This window comes from Myotis myotis, unplaced genomic scaffold (genome assembly GCF_014108235.1).
Source record: "Myotis myotis isolate mMyoMyo1 unplaced genomic scaffold, mMyoMyo1.p scaffold_m19_p_3, whole genome shotgun sequence".
Lineage (NCBI taxonomy): Eukaryota > Metazoa > Chordata > Mammalia > Chiroptera > Vespertilionidae > Myotis > Myotis myotis.
In genome coordinates this window covers 92895621-92912301 of record NW_023416335.1, presented here as the reverse complement: position 1 = coordinate 92912301, position 16681 = coordinate 92895621, and the positions used below count along the sequence as shown (strand labels likewise).

Genomic DNA, 16681 nt, shown 5'->3' with positions numbered 1-16681 from the left:
GAGCAGTTGTCAAGAACATAAAAAGATTCACAAAACTGTTCTTTGCCAAGAGCATAAAAAGGAGATAAATTTATTTATTTATTTTTAATATGGAAAAGCTTTTAAATCAATGGCAGGACTCTTGCAGAGGACGAAGAGCTGTACTCCAAGGCCCCCTCTCAGGCCCCAGCCCCTCCTTCCCCCCTCTCTGATCCCCTGCCCCCAAACAAGCCTTGGTCCCAGCACCCTTCTCCTAAATACACAGTGTGGCACCAGAATGTGACTCCTCACTCTCCACTGGGAGAGTTCTTAACTCATTCTGCTCTATTAGCCGTGTCCTCCTCGGGATTTCTTTGTCCTGGTAAAATCAAATCATACCTAACACTTAAACTGAGGAATGAATGGAAATCACATCAAAATTCCGAAGATGTGGTCCTGGCTCAACCACTTACTAACAACATAATTCAAGGAAAACCATTTCACCGTCTAGTCTGGGATTTCTCACATAGCTCTGAATAGCTAGAGCTGCAATAATAAAAACCTCCTACACTAATATCCTCCAAATACTGTCCAAAGAATATAAATATCACTTACACAAACTGAAAACATGTATACTCAAGCTTTCTGGATATTAATACCATTTTATTAATATTGCACTATTTCTAGGAATGTAACTAGTCTTCTTGTGCTTCATAAGATTGAATCTCTTTGCTAAAGATAATGGAGTCTAATACTGGCAAACATCAGTGCCAAGCACTGACTTAAGCACTTTACACAGATATTCATTCACTTACTCGTCACCATAACACTATCATTATTATTGTTATTATTATCATCATCATCATCATCCCCAATTTATGATGAGGAAACTGAAGTACAGGGAGGTTAAGAACTAGCCATGTCGTGGTGGAGCCAGGACTAAGACCCAGGCTGGTCTGTGCTCTAAGCCACTGAGCTAATGATACATTGACAACTTGCAATTATTTATTTTCCTGAGAAAACTATAACACATAATGTCATGGTAATCAAGGAAGGCAAGTGACATCTATTGATCACACTACTGATCACAAACGTTACTCTGCCTGGGTACCACACCTTACCTCATGCCTCGTCACAATCCTAAAGGAGAAGAGTGTTTTGATTTTTAACAAATTACAAACTTGAAGTTCAGAGATTCAGTAACTTGCTTCAAATTCTAAAATTAATAAATCAGGGAGATAATATATAAAAATATCTAAATTAAGCAGAGAAGTGTTTAAATTCCTGCCTGTCTCCCTCAGTGGGCATCTCCTGAGTCAGCTCCTCCTCAGCCTGGAGGCCACATCCAGTCCCAAAGCCGACTCCACTGATCTAAATGCCAACCTTTGCTCCCCACAACAATGAGATGGGAGTCTCCAGTATGCTGGTCCCACTGACCAAAGGGCCTGGAGGAGGGAAGGGGAACTTCATTCACAGGCTGATGCCAAAATCTTCAGATTCAGAACTTGATGTCAGAACTGAGGTTGCATTAAAAAAAAAAAAAAAAAAAGGAAGAAATCACTATTAACATGAAGGCCCACCTCTGCTAGGGTTAATTAGAAGGCTAGTGAGAGAACCAAACCACCACTTACTACTTTAGTTCCATAGGAAAATATATTCCAAGATCTAAGAAAAACCTTGCTATGAAAGACCATGGTGGCCTTCTGTTTTGTGAGTTGGGGACTTCCTACACGCCTTTTAGTTTTTGGAATCCAATTTATATGGGGCCCAGGCATATCCCCCAAACCACATGCAATAAAATCCTGAACTAACACATTTCACCTATAACCACTATCAGTTTTATAACTTATTTCCCCAACTTTGGATCAGATGTTATTAAAGGTTTCATGGTATTTTTTATTCTTTTAGAAATATTCCACATGGCTGGTCTGCGTGGGTTTGACCTGAGAACTCTACAGAGGCAGGGAGGTCTTCCATCCATCCAATGTTGTCTCCTGGCTCTAAAGAAACAGCCCTTTGGTATGAGATTGTGAGACTGTGGTTGGCTCAGGCACCCATCCACCCTGCTGTGTGACTTAAGCTGCCTGAGCCTCAGTATCTTCAGTTATTAAATAAGAGAGATGTAAGTGAATGGTTTCTAGCTACCTAAACTCCCTCTTCAAGCTACAAATCAGATGAATGTGAACCAGATACAGGAAGTTGGGTGGAACCTAAATGACAGCTAGAACAGTTTGGTTATTAAGTTCCTACTACAATTAAAACACTTAGCAAGAGTCAAATGAGGTATTACATACATTAAACATATTTAGTACATGTATTTACATCTAAAACATTTGGAGTACATTTGGAGTAATATCTGGCAAAGAAAGCACTTGATAACATTGTCTATTGTTACTATAATCATTGTCCTTACAACAACTCTACTAAGTACATATTATTCCCATTTTACAGGTGAGGAAATGGATTCTGGTCAGAGTGATGCAATTTACAATGGACAAAGCCAAGATTTTTAACCTCTAAACTATACTGATGAAAGAAGAGGGAAAAAAAGCCATTTTGGCTGAGGGCTAAAAGGCTTTATCTGAAGATGACACTTATTAATGAAAATATCGTATGTGTACAGTACTTTCAAATACATTATTTTATTGTTGACATTATTACAGATATCCCCTAGCCCCCTCCTTTGTCCACCCCGCCCCTGGCCTTCACCACACTATTGTCTGACCATGGGCTATGCATACATGTTCTTTAGCGACTCTCTTCATCTTCTTTTATACAGTCCCCCACACTCCTTCCTTCTGACCTCAGAACGCATAAAAATCCTGGAAGAAAACAGAGCCAATAAAATCTCAGACATCTTGCATAGCAATATTTTTACTGATATATCACCGGGTAAGGGAAACAAAGGAAAAAAATAAACAAATGGGTCTACATCAAACTAAAAAGCTTCTGCACGGCAAAAGAAAGCAAAAACAAAATAAAAAGGGAAACTACTGTATGGGAGAACATATTTGCCAATGACACATCTGATAAGGAATATGTTATTTTGTTAATCCTTATGAAATTCTGAAAAGTAGGTAGAACTATGTCTCTATTTTCTTAATCATCCACAGTTCCTTATCCAGGATAGGTGCTCAAAAACTGTTTAGCTTTACTTTATTTGCTAATTTCAAGCAATCTTTGATACAATAAAATCCCTTCCAACTCCTTCAGAATTCACTGTAACTCATTCTACCTCTGAATGTAACAATGATTACCAAACACTTGTAAATGTTGATGGGAAACAGCCTCATCTTTGTTTAACTCTTGTTGAGAGGAAAGAATAATTCTGGGGACCTGCCTGCCAAACAACAAAAAGACTACGCTGAATTGGAGAGATGGTGAAGGAGGAAGGGGGCTCTAGACAAGTCAGAGTCACCCATTTTTAAATATAAAGGTGGCTCCTTCCCCACTTCACAGTACATTCACCTGCTTGAAAGTATTTACTGAGCAGAGGCAGGAACACATGAGTGCTATGCTACATCCTGGGATGGGATGGTGAACAAGATAGTCCAGGTCCCAGACTTGTGGAAGGGCAGCCATGTACAGGTACAGTCAGTTTATACAGGCTGGGGGAGGAGCTGTAGTTACCAGGTACACCAGGGGTGAGAGCATGCTGGGCTGAATTGTGTCCCCATAAAGTCATATTGAAACCCTAACCCTTAGTAGCTCAGAATATGATTGTATTTGGAGAACAAGCCTTTAAAGTAATTAAAGTTAAATGAGCTCCTATGGGTAGGACCTCATCCAATGTGACTGGTGTCCTTATAAGAGGATGTCTGGACCCACAAGACACACCAGTGATGCGCGGGCACAGAGGAAAGGCCATTATGAACACATAGGGAGAAGGTGGCCACCTACAAGCCAGAGAAAGACACCTTAGGAGAAACCAACCTTGCCAACACCTTGGACTCAGCCTCAAGAACTATGACAAATAAATTTCTGTTGTTTAAGCCACACAGTCTGTGGTGTTTGGTTATGGGAGCCCAAGCCAACTAAAATAGTGGGTGATGCTGAGGAGTAGAAAAGATGCCATCTGATAAAAAATAAGGTCATCACCAAGAAAATCGCAGCAGATCAGCAAAATGTGTACAGGTAGGGGATGGCATCATGAGAGATTCAAGATGATGGATTACTAGTGGAGACACAGAGTAGACTATGAGTGGGAAAGAAGAGACAGAATAATGCACTAATGTGTATCTAGCACTTTCTCTGATAGCCATGAAGGGCACATAAAAAATGAGGAAAAACGCCTGCCTAGCCAGACCTCACAGGCCAATAAAGGTGGAAAGAGCTTAAACATGGGAAAAGTATACCAAAAGAGGAAGGCAATAATTATCAAAAAATGCCATAAGGAAATAATGCAAAGGTGCCTCAAGGCTTGTAGTGTTCAGATCCGCAAGGAGGGGCTGGCAGGATCCTGTGTGTTGTGAGCAGGCTTAGGGAGTGGACAAAAGAGAGTGGGGTAAGCAGAATCTTACAGGGCAGGGGGAAGGGGAAGTGAGGGAAATGACCTGGAAAAGTGAAATGAAGGCAATCTAGAGGAAGGCCAAGTCAGGCTGTCTGTGGATAGTGCTATCTTTGAAATTGTCACCGTTGCCTGCAGAGATAAAGTGAATTAAATCAGAGCTAAGTTGCTGGAACTAGGTCAGACACACAAATGCTACTCCTAATGCTGTAGGGCATCAACATCAAGAATATGAAAGAAGCCCAGCTGGTGTGGCTCAGTGATTGAGCATGGATCTATGAACCAGGAGGTCATGGCTCGATTCTTGGTCAGGGCACATGCCCAGGCTGTGGGCTCGATCCCCAGTGTGGGGTGTGCAGGAGGCAGCCAATCAATGATTCTCTCTCATCATTGATGTTTCTATCTCTCTCTCCCTTTCCTTTCCCCTCTGAAATAAGTAAAAATACATTTTAAAAAAATATTAGAGGATTGTGTAGCAAAACTCCATGTCTTACACTGAAAGGTCGGCTTGCACAAGGCCACAGGAGAAGCCAGAAAATTAAAAAACTAAGATGTGGCTTCTTTCTGACCATTTGGAGAGAACAGTGAAGAAAAATTCAAGACTCACTGAGCTGAAGGGCTCCTGGCCCTGTTTCATCTTCAGGGTCTTAAGACCCCTTCAGAAAACAGACTGAGGAAACACAGCAGAAGGAAGAACAGCAAACACCAAGGAAGATTCCAAAATGATATAGCCTGACTCTGATGGCTTAAAAATGTCTTGGATATACTATAAATTGAGATATACTAATACTATAAATTGAGATGGCTCGGTATCAACATCATATTAACAGAGGAGCAAAAATTTCTTAACAAACAAAAAAATAAAATATTTCTGTTTTGCAAATCAAAAATTGTTCTCTAATTTGGTTTCTTTTTCCCACTTATATTCTCCTTTATGGCCTGTGAACATATATAGAAATCTGACTATAAAAACATTTCCCTTCTGTTACAAAGAAAAGCCAAATTCTCACAGTCATCAACTTTCTATTCATGTAAACAATCTCACTTTATTTTTGAGTTACTTTGTGGGAACAGATGGCTTCCAAATGTATTCCTTCTTACTATAGTACATGGAAACAACACTACTGAACTCTTAAATTAAGATGCAGAAAACACGGGCATGCTTCAAGTTTGCGTCTATATTAGTAGGCCCAATTTTCCTAAACTAAGATTTACTTAGAATTCTGACCTTTCTTTTTTAACTTTTGCCTTCTCTTGCCTTTTTTTTTTTTTTTTTAATACAAATTACATCACACACACAAAAACACTATCTAAAATATAGCAACTGAAAATTCTGGTGCATAAAAACTTCCAGACAACAAAAATTAGCAGCAATGACAGACTTCTAGACTTCTTATAAGTTATACATATAGGCATCAGATATGTAAATGTAGTTGGGTTTTATGGATGACATTCTTAAAACTTTTATGATAGATTGTAATTTTAATTTTATAATTTGAAATAAACTCTGCTATTAACACCAATTTACCTTAACTCCAACAATTGACACATCATTGAAAGTGTTCACAAATGGTGATCTTGGTGGCATTACCAGATCTACACCCAGGCCAGAATCCCCTGGCATCTCTCTAAGGCTAAGGCATTAGTCTAATTTTCTAAAATGTTAAACCAAACTTGGAAAGGTGGCATCACCTACAGGTTTTTGTGATGCACAGACAATATGGCCTGACAAATGAATGCATAACAACCCTAAGTAGAGTTAATAGCGTTTCTGCCATTTAAATTGCCAAACTTCTAGAAAAGCATACTTAATGCAGCATCTGTGGAGAGATGACTTTGGGGAGAGAAATTAAATGCTGCCCAGTGTAAACAAAAAAATCTTTATATCTATATCTATATCTATAGTTGTATCTGTTCTATATCAACACATATAGATTGGATAGATATAGATACAGGCAGACATATAAGGGGAAAAATAGAAAGTACACACAAAATAGGGAAACAATTTATGTTTAAATAAGCAATGATGGAGTTGAATAACAGAATAGAAAAAGTCTGTACACACCAGAAGGACAACAAGAGCAAAAAGGAATTGACTTCTGAACTGATCAACATGGATTTCAAAAAGTATCTATCTACCCTTTAAATGCTTACACTGAAGAATTGCTAAACCACAGCAGGAAAAAATTTAAGTTTGCAACAAAACTCAAAAAAAAAATTTAGTCAGTTATTTAGATAAAGTTTGAAATAGTGGGGTATGCCAAAAATCAAATAAGATGTTGCAGTGACTGACAGACTATCCAGTGGAATCATTTCAGTGATGAAGGTCAAACCTTGAATGTCCTTTATAAACTGGCACAGAACAAAACTTTACATTCTATGGCCTATAATTGTATATATTATTCTAGAAACATGAGCAGTGTGCCCCTACCTTTTCAATAAAGAGCGGTCTATCATGCAAACAATGATGCCAGCAGCCTGTCTGTGGAGACGGTTTTCACCATACATAGACTAGTGGAAGAGCACATCTGAGTATGATTCCCAGCCACGATATATATTGTCTAAGCTGTTCTAAAAGTTTTACTTTAGAAGTCTTTACACCTTAACAAGAAGGAAATTAAAGCTAACAGAAGAAAAAGATAATAATAGGAATAAAAAGGATGTGACTCATCACTTATTAATGGAGAAGTATTTTGAATACATGTAATGAAAATAGGTATTAATATGGTAGAGAATACAATAAATGATAGTTACAGAAGTAACTAATAAATTTAATAGCAGAAAACAATTTGAAATTAGGTATAACCTTTTAAGTATGTGATTTCAAAAGTGTCATTCCATTTGTAATGAAAAATCTTTATGGCCAAGATTATGGAACAGAACATGTTTTTCAAAACAAAGAGATTTCTCTTTATCAAGCCCTGTGTGAATTCCAATGAGTAAAGAGTCCTAATATCCCAAGGACTCCATTGCTATAGAATGGTACTGGGATGGGGAAGGCAGCCTTCAGTAGATAAGCCTGCCCACATATCTCACAGAAAATTCTTTGAATGTGTACAGACATTTGAGAGAGCTAGCTCAGACTAGGGCTTTAGTCTCACAGGCTGACAAATCCCAGGCCTGTGGGCCATGTCCAAATTAAAGGGCGTAAGAGCCCTATGCTCTGTTACCCATTATACAGTGATAGTCGGGTGGGAGGATATGACCATAGGCTTAAATGCTCTCTCTTACTAATTTATTTACCGATCTCAGTCTGTCAGGTTCTCACTCCACATTTTTGAACTATCTTTCCAACCACAGAATCTTCATAGGCATTTCTATCCAAACTCTCTTCATCCTACAAAACCAAACCCAAATCCCACCTGCGCTATGATGAAAGTCTTCCCTAGCCAGGTTAACTGAAATGGCCTTTTCTTCTGAATTTTGCAGACAGTCTATCTGTGGTATTTGGCATCACCTTGATCTGTCTGGAGGCTCCCAGGACTTTCTGGAACTGTTTGCTTCTCCTGTATTCCCGTCTTGTCTTACACTCGGCATCAACTACCATCCTCTGCACTTGCAAATGCAGGACTTCAATGAATATTTTTTATGCTTCAATTCTATATTCCTGCCTGCCTAAGTTCTTCATTTCCCATATAGTCTTTTCTGCTTCCAGCCTCCTCACAAAGATATTGTCAATGATATACTCTACCCTCTCCCTAATGAGACCAATTTTCAACAACTGTTCTGCACATCAAATCCCAGGACTTTCTTTTATTTTCTAGAACCTTCTGCAATCAACCTGAGACAGACACTTTCTTTTTTTACTCATTCATTTCAATCTGCTTTTTTTTAATCATGCAAACACCCTTTTGAACTTCTCTATCCCAAAATGACACTACTTGATAAACCTAGGAGGAAAAAAAAAAACATTTTCTTTCCTTATGCACATACTAGAGGCCCAGTGCACGGATAGGGTCCCTAGTGGCTGCCAGCTGCTGGCCAGAGCCTGCCTTCGTTCGGCGCACGTCATGGCTAGCGATCGAACTCCTGATTGGTTGAACTCCTGAGGGGACACTTTGCATATCAGGCTTTTATGTATATAGATTGGTGCAATACTTTTCATCAGGCTCAATATTATGCCTCTTTATATTTATTACTAGTAATCGTTTGTGCTGTTGTTGTTACAAGCTATTCAAGTCACCTTTAATACAATGCAGCATATATATTTCTAAAAACAAAGATATTACATGTATACTATAACTCTTTCTACTCATCCTGCAAAACAAATTTGTTCATTATCTCCCTAACCCCCTCCAAGTAGAATGAAAACTCTGTAAGAATGGATACGGGGATTCTCTGTTGGTCACTGCAATATGCCTGGTGCCTAGAACAGTGCCTGGCACTTAGTAGTGCTTGATGGGTATTTATGGAATAAATGTTATTTTACTGAATCCCCAGATTCTGCTCCTTCCCACCTTTTCCCTGCTTAATAGGAATATAGTCAAAAATGTAAATACTAAAGTGAAATTGTCAAAATCCAATCACCAGTTCACCGTCTAAGTCAGGGGATGATCTTGAGCATATTACCTGACTTCTCCTAATCAAAATCTCCCCTGCTGTAAATGATGCTATGAATAAAAGGCTTCTAGAGAAGACTGAGAGGAATAATGCAGATAGCACAGTGCACACACCAAGTGCTGATCACGGCTCTTTTGTTCACACTTCTCCCATTCAGCCAGTGTCACCTGTGTCAGCAAACCTGAGTGGATCAGCCTTTCTTCCTCCCTCTCACCTGCAAAAAGACCAGACCCTGACAACAAAACTATTTTAACTCAAAATCAGTACTCAACAGGCTCAATGTGAGAGTCTGAGTTTTTTCCCTATGAAAAATGTGTTTGCATTTGAATGACTTTAGGCATCTACTGAGTGGCCCAGGATCTCTATGTTGCTATGTTTACATCTTCTGTTCAGATCAGCTGCATGGCCCAAGAGTGCAGAGAACTGCACTCTGCATAGGTGGCAGTCAGAAGAGGTACTTTTACAAGGTAGAAACTAAATGGCCTCTATTGTACAACTGAACAGTGAGGAAAATATTTCTATGCCACTCCTAGCTTATAAAATTTATCAAAAAGTACACTTTAATCTTAGGTCTTTAAGGACCTTCATGTGCCATTCTGATTTTAAAAGATATTCTGTAAACTAAATATTAATCCAGGAGGAACCACTATCTTTATTGTATATGCTACTACTCATTATATCCACTCACACAGTGCAAACTGGAGGTAATTTTAACTCTTGCTTTATTTTGATTTTTGTTCTTCCAAATAAGGAACAGTGCTCAGTAAATGTCTTCAGAACGAAGGACAGAATACATTTGGTTTTCAGACTCATCAAGAAAAAAAAAAGTGGTCTCAAATAAATAAATCAGAAATTAAAGGGGATAAATAATTGACATCACAGAAATAAAAAGGATTATAAGAAAAAATACAAATAAGTATATATCAGTAAATAGGACAATCTGGAAGAAATGGGTAAATTCCTAGAAACATACAATCTTCCAAGACTGAATCAAGAAGAAACAGAAAATCTGAATAGACTGATGACTACCAAGGAAATCAAATCAGTAATCAAAAAACTCCAACAAACAAAAGCCCTTGACCAGATAGATGCCTTTACAGGTGAAATTTACCAAACACTCAAAGATGAGTTAACATCTATTCTTCTCACACTACTGAAAAACAATTCAAGTGAAGGGAAAACTCCCAAGATCATTTTATGAGGTCACCATTACCCTGATTGCAAAATCAAAGATCCTATATAATAAAAGCCTAATATGCTAAGTGTCCAGTCATCTGGTTGGCCATTCAACCAATCAAAGCGTACATGCTAATGATATGCTAAGGAGGCTCAACCGCTCGCTATGATGTGCACTGACCACCAGGGGGCAGATGCTCCGACCGGTAGGTTAGCTTGCTGCTGGGGTCCGGCCAATCAGGACTGAGTGAGACAGGCCAGACTCGCCCTGGAGCCCTCCTGTGGTCCCTCCCTGGCCCCAATTGTGCACCGGTGGGGTCCCTTGGCCTGGCCTGCACGCTCTCGAAATTCGGGACCCCCTCAGGGGATGTCAGAGAGCTGGTTTCAGCCCAATCCTGCAGGCCAGGCCAAGGGACCCCATTGGTGCATGAGTTCATGCACCAGGCCTTTAGAATTACAAAAAAAGAAAATTATAGGCCAATATCCCTGGTGAACATAGATGTAAAAATCCTCAACAAAATATTAGCAAACCAAATTCAGCAATATATTTAAAAGATCATACATCATGATCATGTGAGATTTATTCATGGGATGCAAGTTTGATTCAATATCTACAAATCAATTAACATGATACTCCCCATAAACAAAATGAAAAATAAAAAGCACATGATTATATCAATAGAAGCAGAAAAAGCATTTGACAAAATCCAGTATTCATTTATGATAAAAACTCTCAGCCAAGAAGGAACAGAGGAAATCTACCTCAACATAAAAAAGTCATATATGACAAACCTACAGCTAACATCATATTCGACGAGAAAAGCTAAAAGCTTTTACCTTAAGATCAGAAACAAGAAAAAGATGTCCACTTTCACCATTTTTATTCAAAATAGTATTAGAAGTCCTAGTCACAGCAATCAGACAAGAAAAAGAGATAAAAGGCATCCCCAAAACCCCAAAACGCTAATTTTAAAAGAAATATGTACCCTATGCTCATTGCAGCATTATTTACATTAGCAAACCAAAGTGCTCATAGGGTGCAACAGATAATTGGATAAAGATATGGTACACATATACAAATGAATATTACTCAGCCATAAAAAAGAATAAAATCTTGCCAGAACCGGTTTGGCTCAGTGGATAGAGCGTCGGCCTGCGGAGTCAAGGGTCCCAGGTTCGATTCCGGTCAAGGGCATGTACCTTGGTTGCGGGCACATCCCCAGTGGGGGGCGTGCAGGAGGCGGCTGACCGATGTTTCTCTCTCATCGATGTTTCTGGCTCTTTATCCCTCTCCCTTCCTCTCTGTAAAAAATCAATAAAATATATTTAAAAAAAAAAAAAAGAATAAAATCTGACCATTTGTGAGATTGACCCAGAGGATATAATGCTAAGTGAAATAAGTCAGACAAACACATGTGATTTCATTTATATATGGAATCTAAAGAATATAATACACAAAACAAAAACAGACTCATAGATACAGAGAACAAATTGATGGTTGCCAGATGGGAGGGGGGTTGGGGTTTAGGTGAAAAGGGTGAAGGGATTAAGAAGTACAAATTGGTAATTGCAGAATAGTTGTAAAGAACTACATAGGAAATACAGCCAACATTGTAATAACTGTGTATGGTGCCACCTGGGTACTGGCCTTACCAGGGAGATCACTTGGTAAATTATTTAAGTGTCCAACCACTATGCTGTACACATGAAACTAATACAAAATAATACCAAGTGTTGCCCTAGCTGGTTTGGCTCAGTGGATAGAGCATGGGCCTGCAGACTGAAGGGTCCCAGGTTTGATTCCAGTCAAGGGCACATGCCTGGGTTGCAGGCTCAATCCCCAGTAGGGGGTGTGCAGGAGGCAGCCAATCAATGATTCTCTCTCATCATTGATGTTTCTTTCTCTCCCTCTCCCTTCCTCTCTGAAATCAATAAAAATATATTTTAAAATAATAATAATAATAATACTGAGTGCCAACTATAATTGAGAAATAAAAAGTAATATATATGTATGTATATATATGGCATATACATATACATATACACACACAAATATATATACACATTTGGTTTACACTCAGCTTTACACCTGAGGCAAAGATATTTTGCAGAAGCAAATCTTTAACATGTTCAGATATTAACATATAAAATAGCTCACTACCCTGAATATTCTTAATCTTTATTGGGTTGTGGTAAGTTTCTACAAACTAAGGTGACAGTCACCTACCGTTAATAATATTGCATTTTTTATGGGAGTTACCATTAAGCCTCTTAGTTTAACTCAATAGAATTTCCTGAGCATTGAAACACGTGCAAATGAGGTTCACAATTAAAAACTTGTAAAACTCACAACCTAAGCTCATCACACGCAAGCAAAAAAGGAATATGGGAATATTTGTAAGCATTTACCACATATGGCAAGTTCTTAATGTAAAGAAGTTGTCCCTGCTTTTAAAAGCACAGGTTTTCTCAAAGAAATGTCAACACAGCAGTTCACCCAACTTTGGAAATAAAGGGCAGCATAACTGAAGTAGAGGTACAAGCATGTTATTATTATTGGTCATGCCAGCTCCATTTTCTGCAGTCATATCTAACCCTTCCATAGTTCATGTATACTCTATGGCAAAAGGGAAGTAGAACTTAACAGATTTTTTTTAAGTTAATGATTCAGGCAATTTTTGGAGTAACTTCCACTTGAGAAAATGTAACTAAGAGATCCTATCAAGAGACTCCCCAGCTGTTGACAGCTCAACTCTGGAAATTCCCTCCTTTTTTGCCTATTCCTGACTATCCCTAAATCCAAATTACAAAGTTTAATGACCTTGAAGGGCCCTGTGTGCCTCCACTGAACTCAGAACTCTGTCTAAATACTCACTGGGACTCTCCATAGATGTTTATTGAATTGAAGGAAGAAAAAAAGGCACTGGAAACCTAGCTCCAAAGGCCAAGTGCTTGTTCGCCTGAACGAACCCCTGCTTTCCCCACAAGAGGAAACTGGGAGATCTGGAGCTGAGTCCATCCAGAATCCAGGGGGTCTGACACTGGGCTCAAGAGGTGATGACAGCCAGGAGGTCTGGGCAGCGGTTCCAAAATGGGGCACTGGGAAATGGTGGGCGCTTGCCAACATGGAAACACTCCCTCAGGGAGCTGGACCGGATGGTAGGAAACCAAGTCAGTTCTGTAGGGATCCCAAGGCCCCAATCGCGTTCCACCGCCCCATTCCTGTTTATAGATCCCACTCCAGGAACTCCGGCTACCAAAGAGAAAGCAGAGGTCTCAGAAATATGTCAACACATGACATAACTTGAAAAAGCTGGCTGCTCATTGGCGCGAGTTATAACTTGTCCGGCTCACACAGGAAAACCGGCTCACTTTAATTACTTTTCTTTTATTAGGCTATGCCGTCCCTTCCAGGCCCCAGCCTGGATCGGGTTACAGAGAACTAGGTAGCTTCGGTGGTAGGAACCAAACCGTGTGGGCGGTTAGCTGAAAGCAAGGAATCAGAGCCGACCGCCTGCGCAGTGACTGCGGATTTGGATTCACGACAATCGCAGCGGCTCTTTCCGCGCGGACGCAGGAAGAGGAAGCCTCGGCACCTCCACCCTGTAGACACCGAGCTGCCCTATCGCTTGTGTCGCCGAGAGGGCCTCGCGGCACCACGCCGGTGCTCCTGGGTCGGCCAAGGGCGCGCCACCTTTGTCTGGGTTTCCCCTCCAGGATGGGCGCCGCCTCCACGCTAGGAGGGCTTGCCTGGCTCAGAGGCACAGACGCGGCGCTCGGGTTCCCAGTCCCAGCGCCGAGCCCAGGAAGCCTGCGCGGCCGCCTGAACCCCCCACCCCCACCCCCACTTCCACTGCGCGCCCGCAGCGCACCCGCCAAGTCCCAGCCTGGCGACCACTGCCCCGGCGCGGCGGCCACTGGTGGGGAAGCCGGAGACCAAAACGCAAGCCAGCTCTCCCCGGGCTGCACTGCCCGCCGCCGAGCGAGGCGGGGGTCACCGTGCCCTCTGCCGGGCCCGCCTCGACCGCGCCCACGCGGTCCCTTACTCGGTAGAGCACCGGCCGATGGACCCCCAGCGAGGCGACATCTCACACTGGCCGCTGTGTCGGGGAAGGCATGACAGCTAGGCAGCACTTACACCCACTGACTGCCCCTCTCTCACCTGCCTGCACCGTGTCCGAGAGGTCGTGCCCGGGGGTCGCGGTCCTGGGAAATTCCTTCAGTTTCCTAGCGCTGAGGTTCAACCCCCCAGAGTTGGCGGCTTCCTCCAGTGCGCGTTCCAGCCCCCGGTTCAAGGGTAGGTTGAAGCCCCCGCTGCTGCCGCCGCTGCCTCCCGCAACCCCGCCGTTGGCTCCGGTTCCTCCGTGGTGCTGATGGTGGTGGTGGTGATGATGATGTGGGTGCAGAGTAGACACGGAGAGGGCAGGGACGAAAGATTGGGGTTCGCTTCCCGGCGTCGCCATCTTCTCCCGGGCCCCCACCCCCACCCCGCTCCGCCGCTGCAGCGGGGGGCGTCACAGCTTTACCCCGGGAAGGGGAGCCGGCACCAAGTGCCGAGTTCCTGCAGCGCTCCACCGAGAGATGCTGGGAGAAGGGGAGGACGGAGTGGCAGGCGCAGAAGAGGGGCTGACGAAGAGGCGGCAGTGGCAGCTCGGTCTCGAAGGTTTCCTGTCCTGGGGAAGCTAAGGACTGCAGCGGCGGCGGTGGCAGGCAGCGCGCATGTGTCTCCACCCTCCCCAGCGCCCTCCTCTCGGCCGCTCTCTCCCCTCCTCCCCCGGCTGCTCTCTCCTCCTCTTTCGGGTGTCAGTTCAGCTCTGAGACTTCCTACGCGGCTATCCTGGCTGGCCCTGTCTGCTTGGCTGCTCTCTGCCCGCAATCCCGGTACTGGGAGGGGTGTGAGCGCCTGTGCAGGGGGTCATTTTCATTTGGACTCCGAACTCCTCTTTCTTTTTGCTGCCCAGATTGGGGGTCGGCGGTAGGGGGCAAGAGATTTTAGAGGTCTAAGAAGACGGGGACCTGGCAATGAATGCGAATTGAAATACAGTGAGGTCACGGGGAGGTGGGAGGTTATCTCAATTCTGCGAATTATTCTGGCTTTTTGACCCAGAGTTCCTCCGGAGACCGTTTTCCACTGCGCTGTTAAGCCAACAGGCAACCCCTGGCATTTGAGTTCATACAGTGAGCCAGGCTCTGGTCTAGGTAGTCTATTTATGTCATTAATCCAGGAGCCCCAAGAGCAGAAAAAAAAAAAAAAAGTTTTTTCCAATCTACAGAGGAAATTAAGAAACTTGTGTAAAGTAACCCAGACACTCAGTGGTGGACCTGAATTCCAGCTTGCAACCCTGAGTGTGTGATTGCCCTCCTGCCTGCATACTCCCAGGCGCTACCAGGGGTAGGGAACCTTTTTTGTGCCAAGGGCCATTGGATATTTATAACATGACTCGGGGGCATACAAAATTATCAACTTAAAATTAGCCTGCTATATTTGGTCAAACATTTAATGAACTTATCCCTAATGCCTTGGCAAGGCCAGACCAAATGATTTCACCAGCCTCTGCCCCTGCCCCCCCCCACCACCACCACCAGACATTCCCCACCCCTGTAGGAAAAACAGATTTCCTGAGTGATGATAGAAAACTGCAGACCCAGAAAGGAAGGACTTTCAAAATGAGTGTAGTTTTTATGGTGGACAGAATACATTGTCACATGAGGGAGAAGAGCTGCCTATGGCTGACTAAGCCCCAGAATTGGATGGTGCAAGGAGAGGTTAGAAAGCCAGTGATCCCAGCAAGCCAATAACTCAGTTACAGGTTGAGTCTGTGCACAGATACATTAGTATTCTCCTGCATCTCCTTTTCCTCAACCCGTGGGGCACAGAAACTGACATGTCTGCTTGCAAACAAATTCACGTTTGCTCAGATCAAGGCTGGCACACACAGACCAGCTAGAAGATTGATCAAGTCCCACTCCTTTCTGAAGTTTCAGCTCCAACTTACTAGGACAGTGATTTTTATTTTTATTTATTTATTTTTGCCTTGTAATCATTTATTATTAACTAGGGGCCCGGTGCACGAAATTCATGCACTGAGGGGGTGGTCCCTCAGCCCAGCCTGCCCCATCTCACATACTGGGATCCCTCAGGGGATGTCTTAGTGACGGCTTAGGCCTGTTCCCTGCTCCCCTTGGGGAAAGGGCCTAAGCCGAAGTCTGGCCTCCCTTTGTGAGAAGTGACTGGGCTGATCAGGGGAAGGCATCAGCCCCATCACCCCGCTGCTGCAGCCACTGCCAGTCACCGCAGCCACCAAGGTTTTTTCATCAACACAGACTCCAATCCCTTCACCATGAAAGAATGACAACTTTCTTTAGACATTTTCAAGATGTGTCTTTCATATAATAATAATTACTTTATTATTTTTTTTTATCCTCACCTGAGGATATGTGTCCATTGATTTTTAGAGAATGTGGAAGAGAAAGGGAAAG

The 16681-nt window shown here is 42.4% G+C and overlaps 1 protein-coding gene across 6 annotated transcripts in view; it reads right to left on the bottom strand.

Annotated features, from left to right (window-relative positions):
• The window catches only part of LRCH1 (leucine rich repeats and calponin homology domain containing 1), a 259657-nt gene extending 244668 nt beyond the window's left edge, over positions 1–14989 (bottom strand). The window contains exon 1 of one of the 6 annotated variants that reach the window (XR_004966388.1): positions 14364–14985. Coding sequence is in view for 5 of the 6 variants with exons in the window: in XM_036301739.1 (XP_036157632.1) it covers positions 14364–14664 (301 nt within the window). In the remaining variant the exon portion in view is untranslated. Of the gene's footprint in view, positions 1–14363 lie in introns of all 6 variants that reach the window. The other 5 variants (XM_036301739.1, XM_036301742.1, XM_036301741.1 and 2 more) reach the window with 5 other exon arrangements.
• Positions 14990–16681: the final 1692 nt, after the last annotated feature.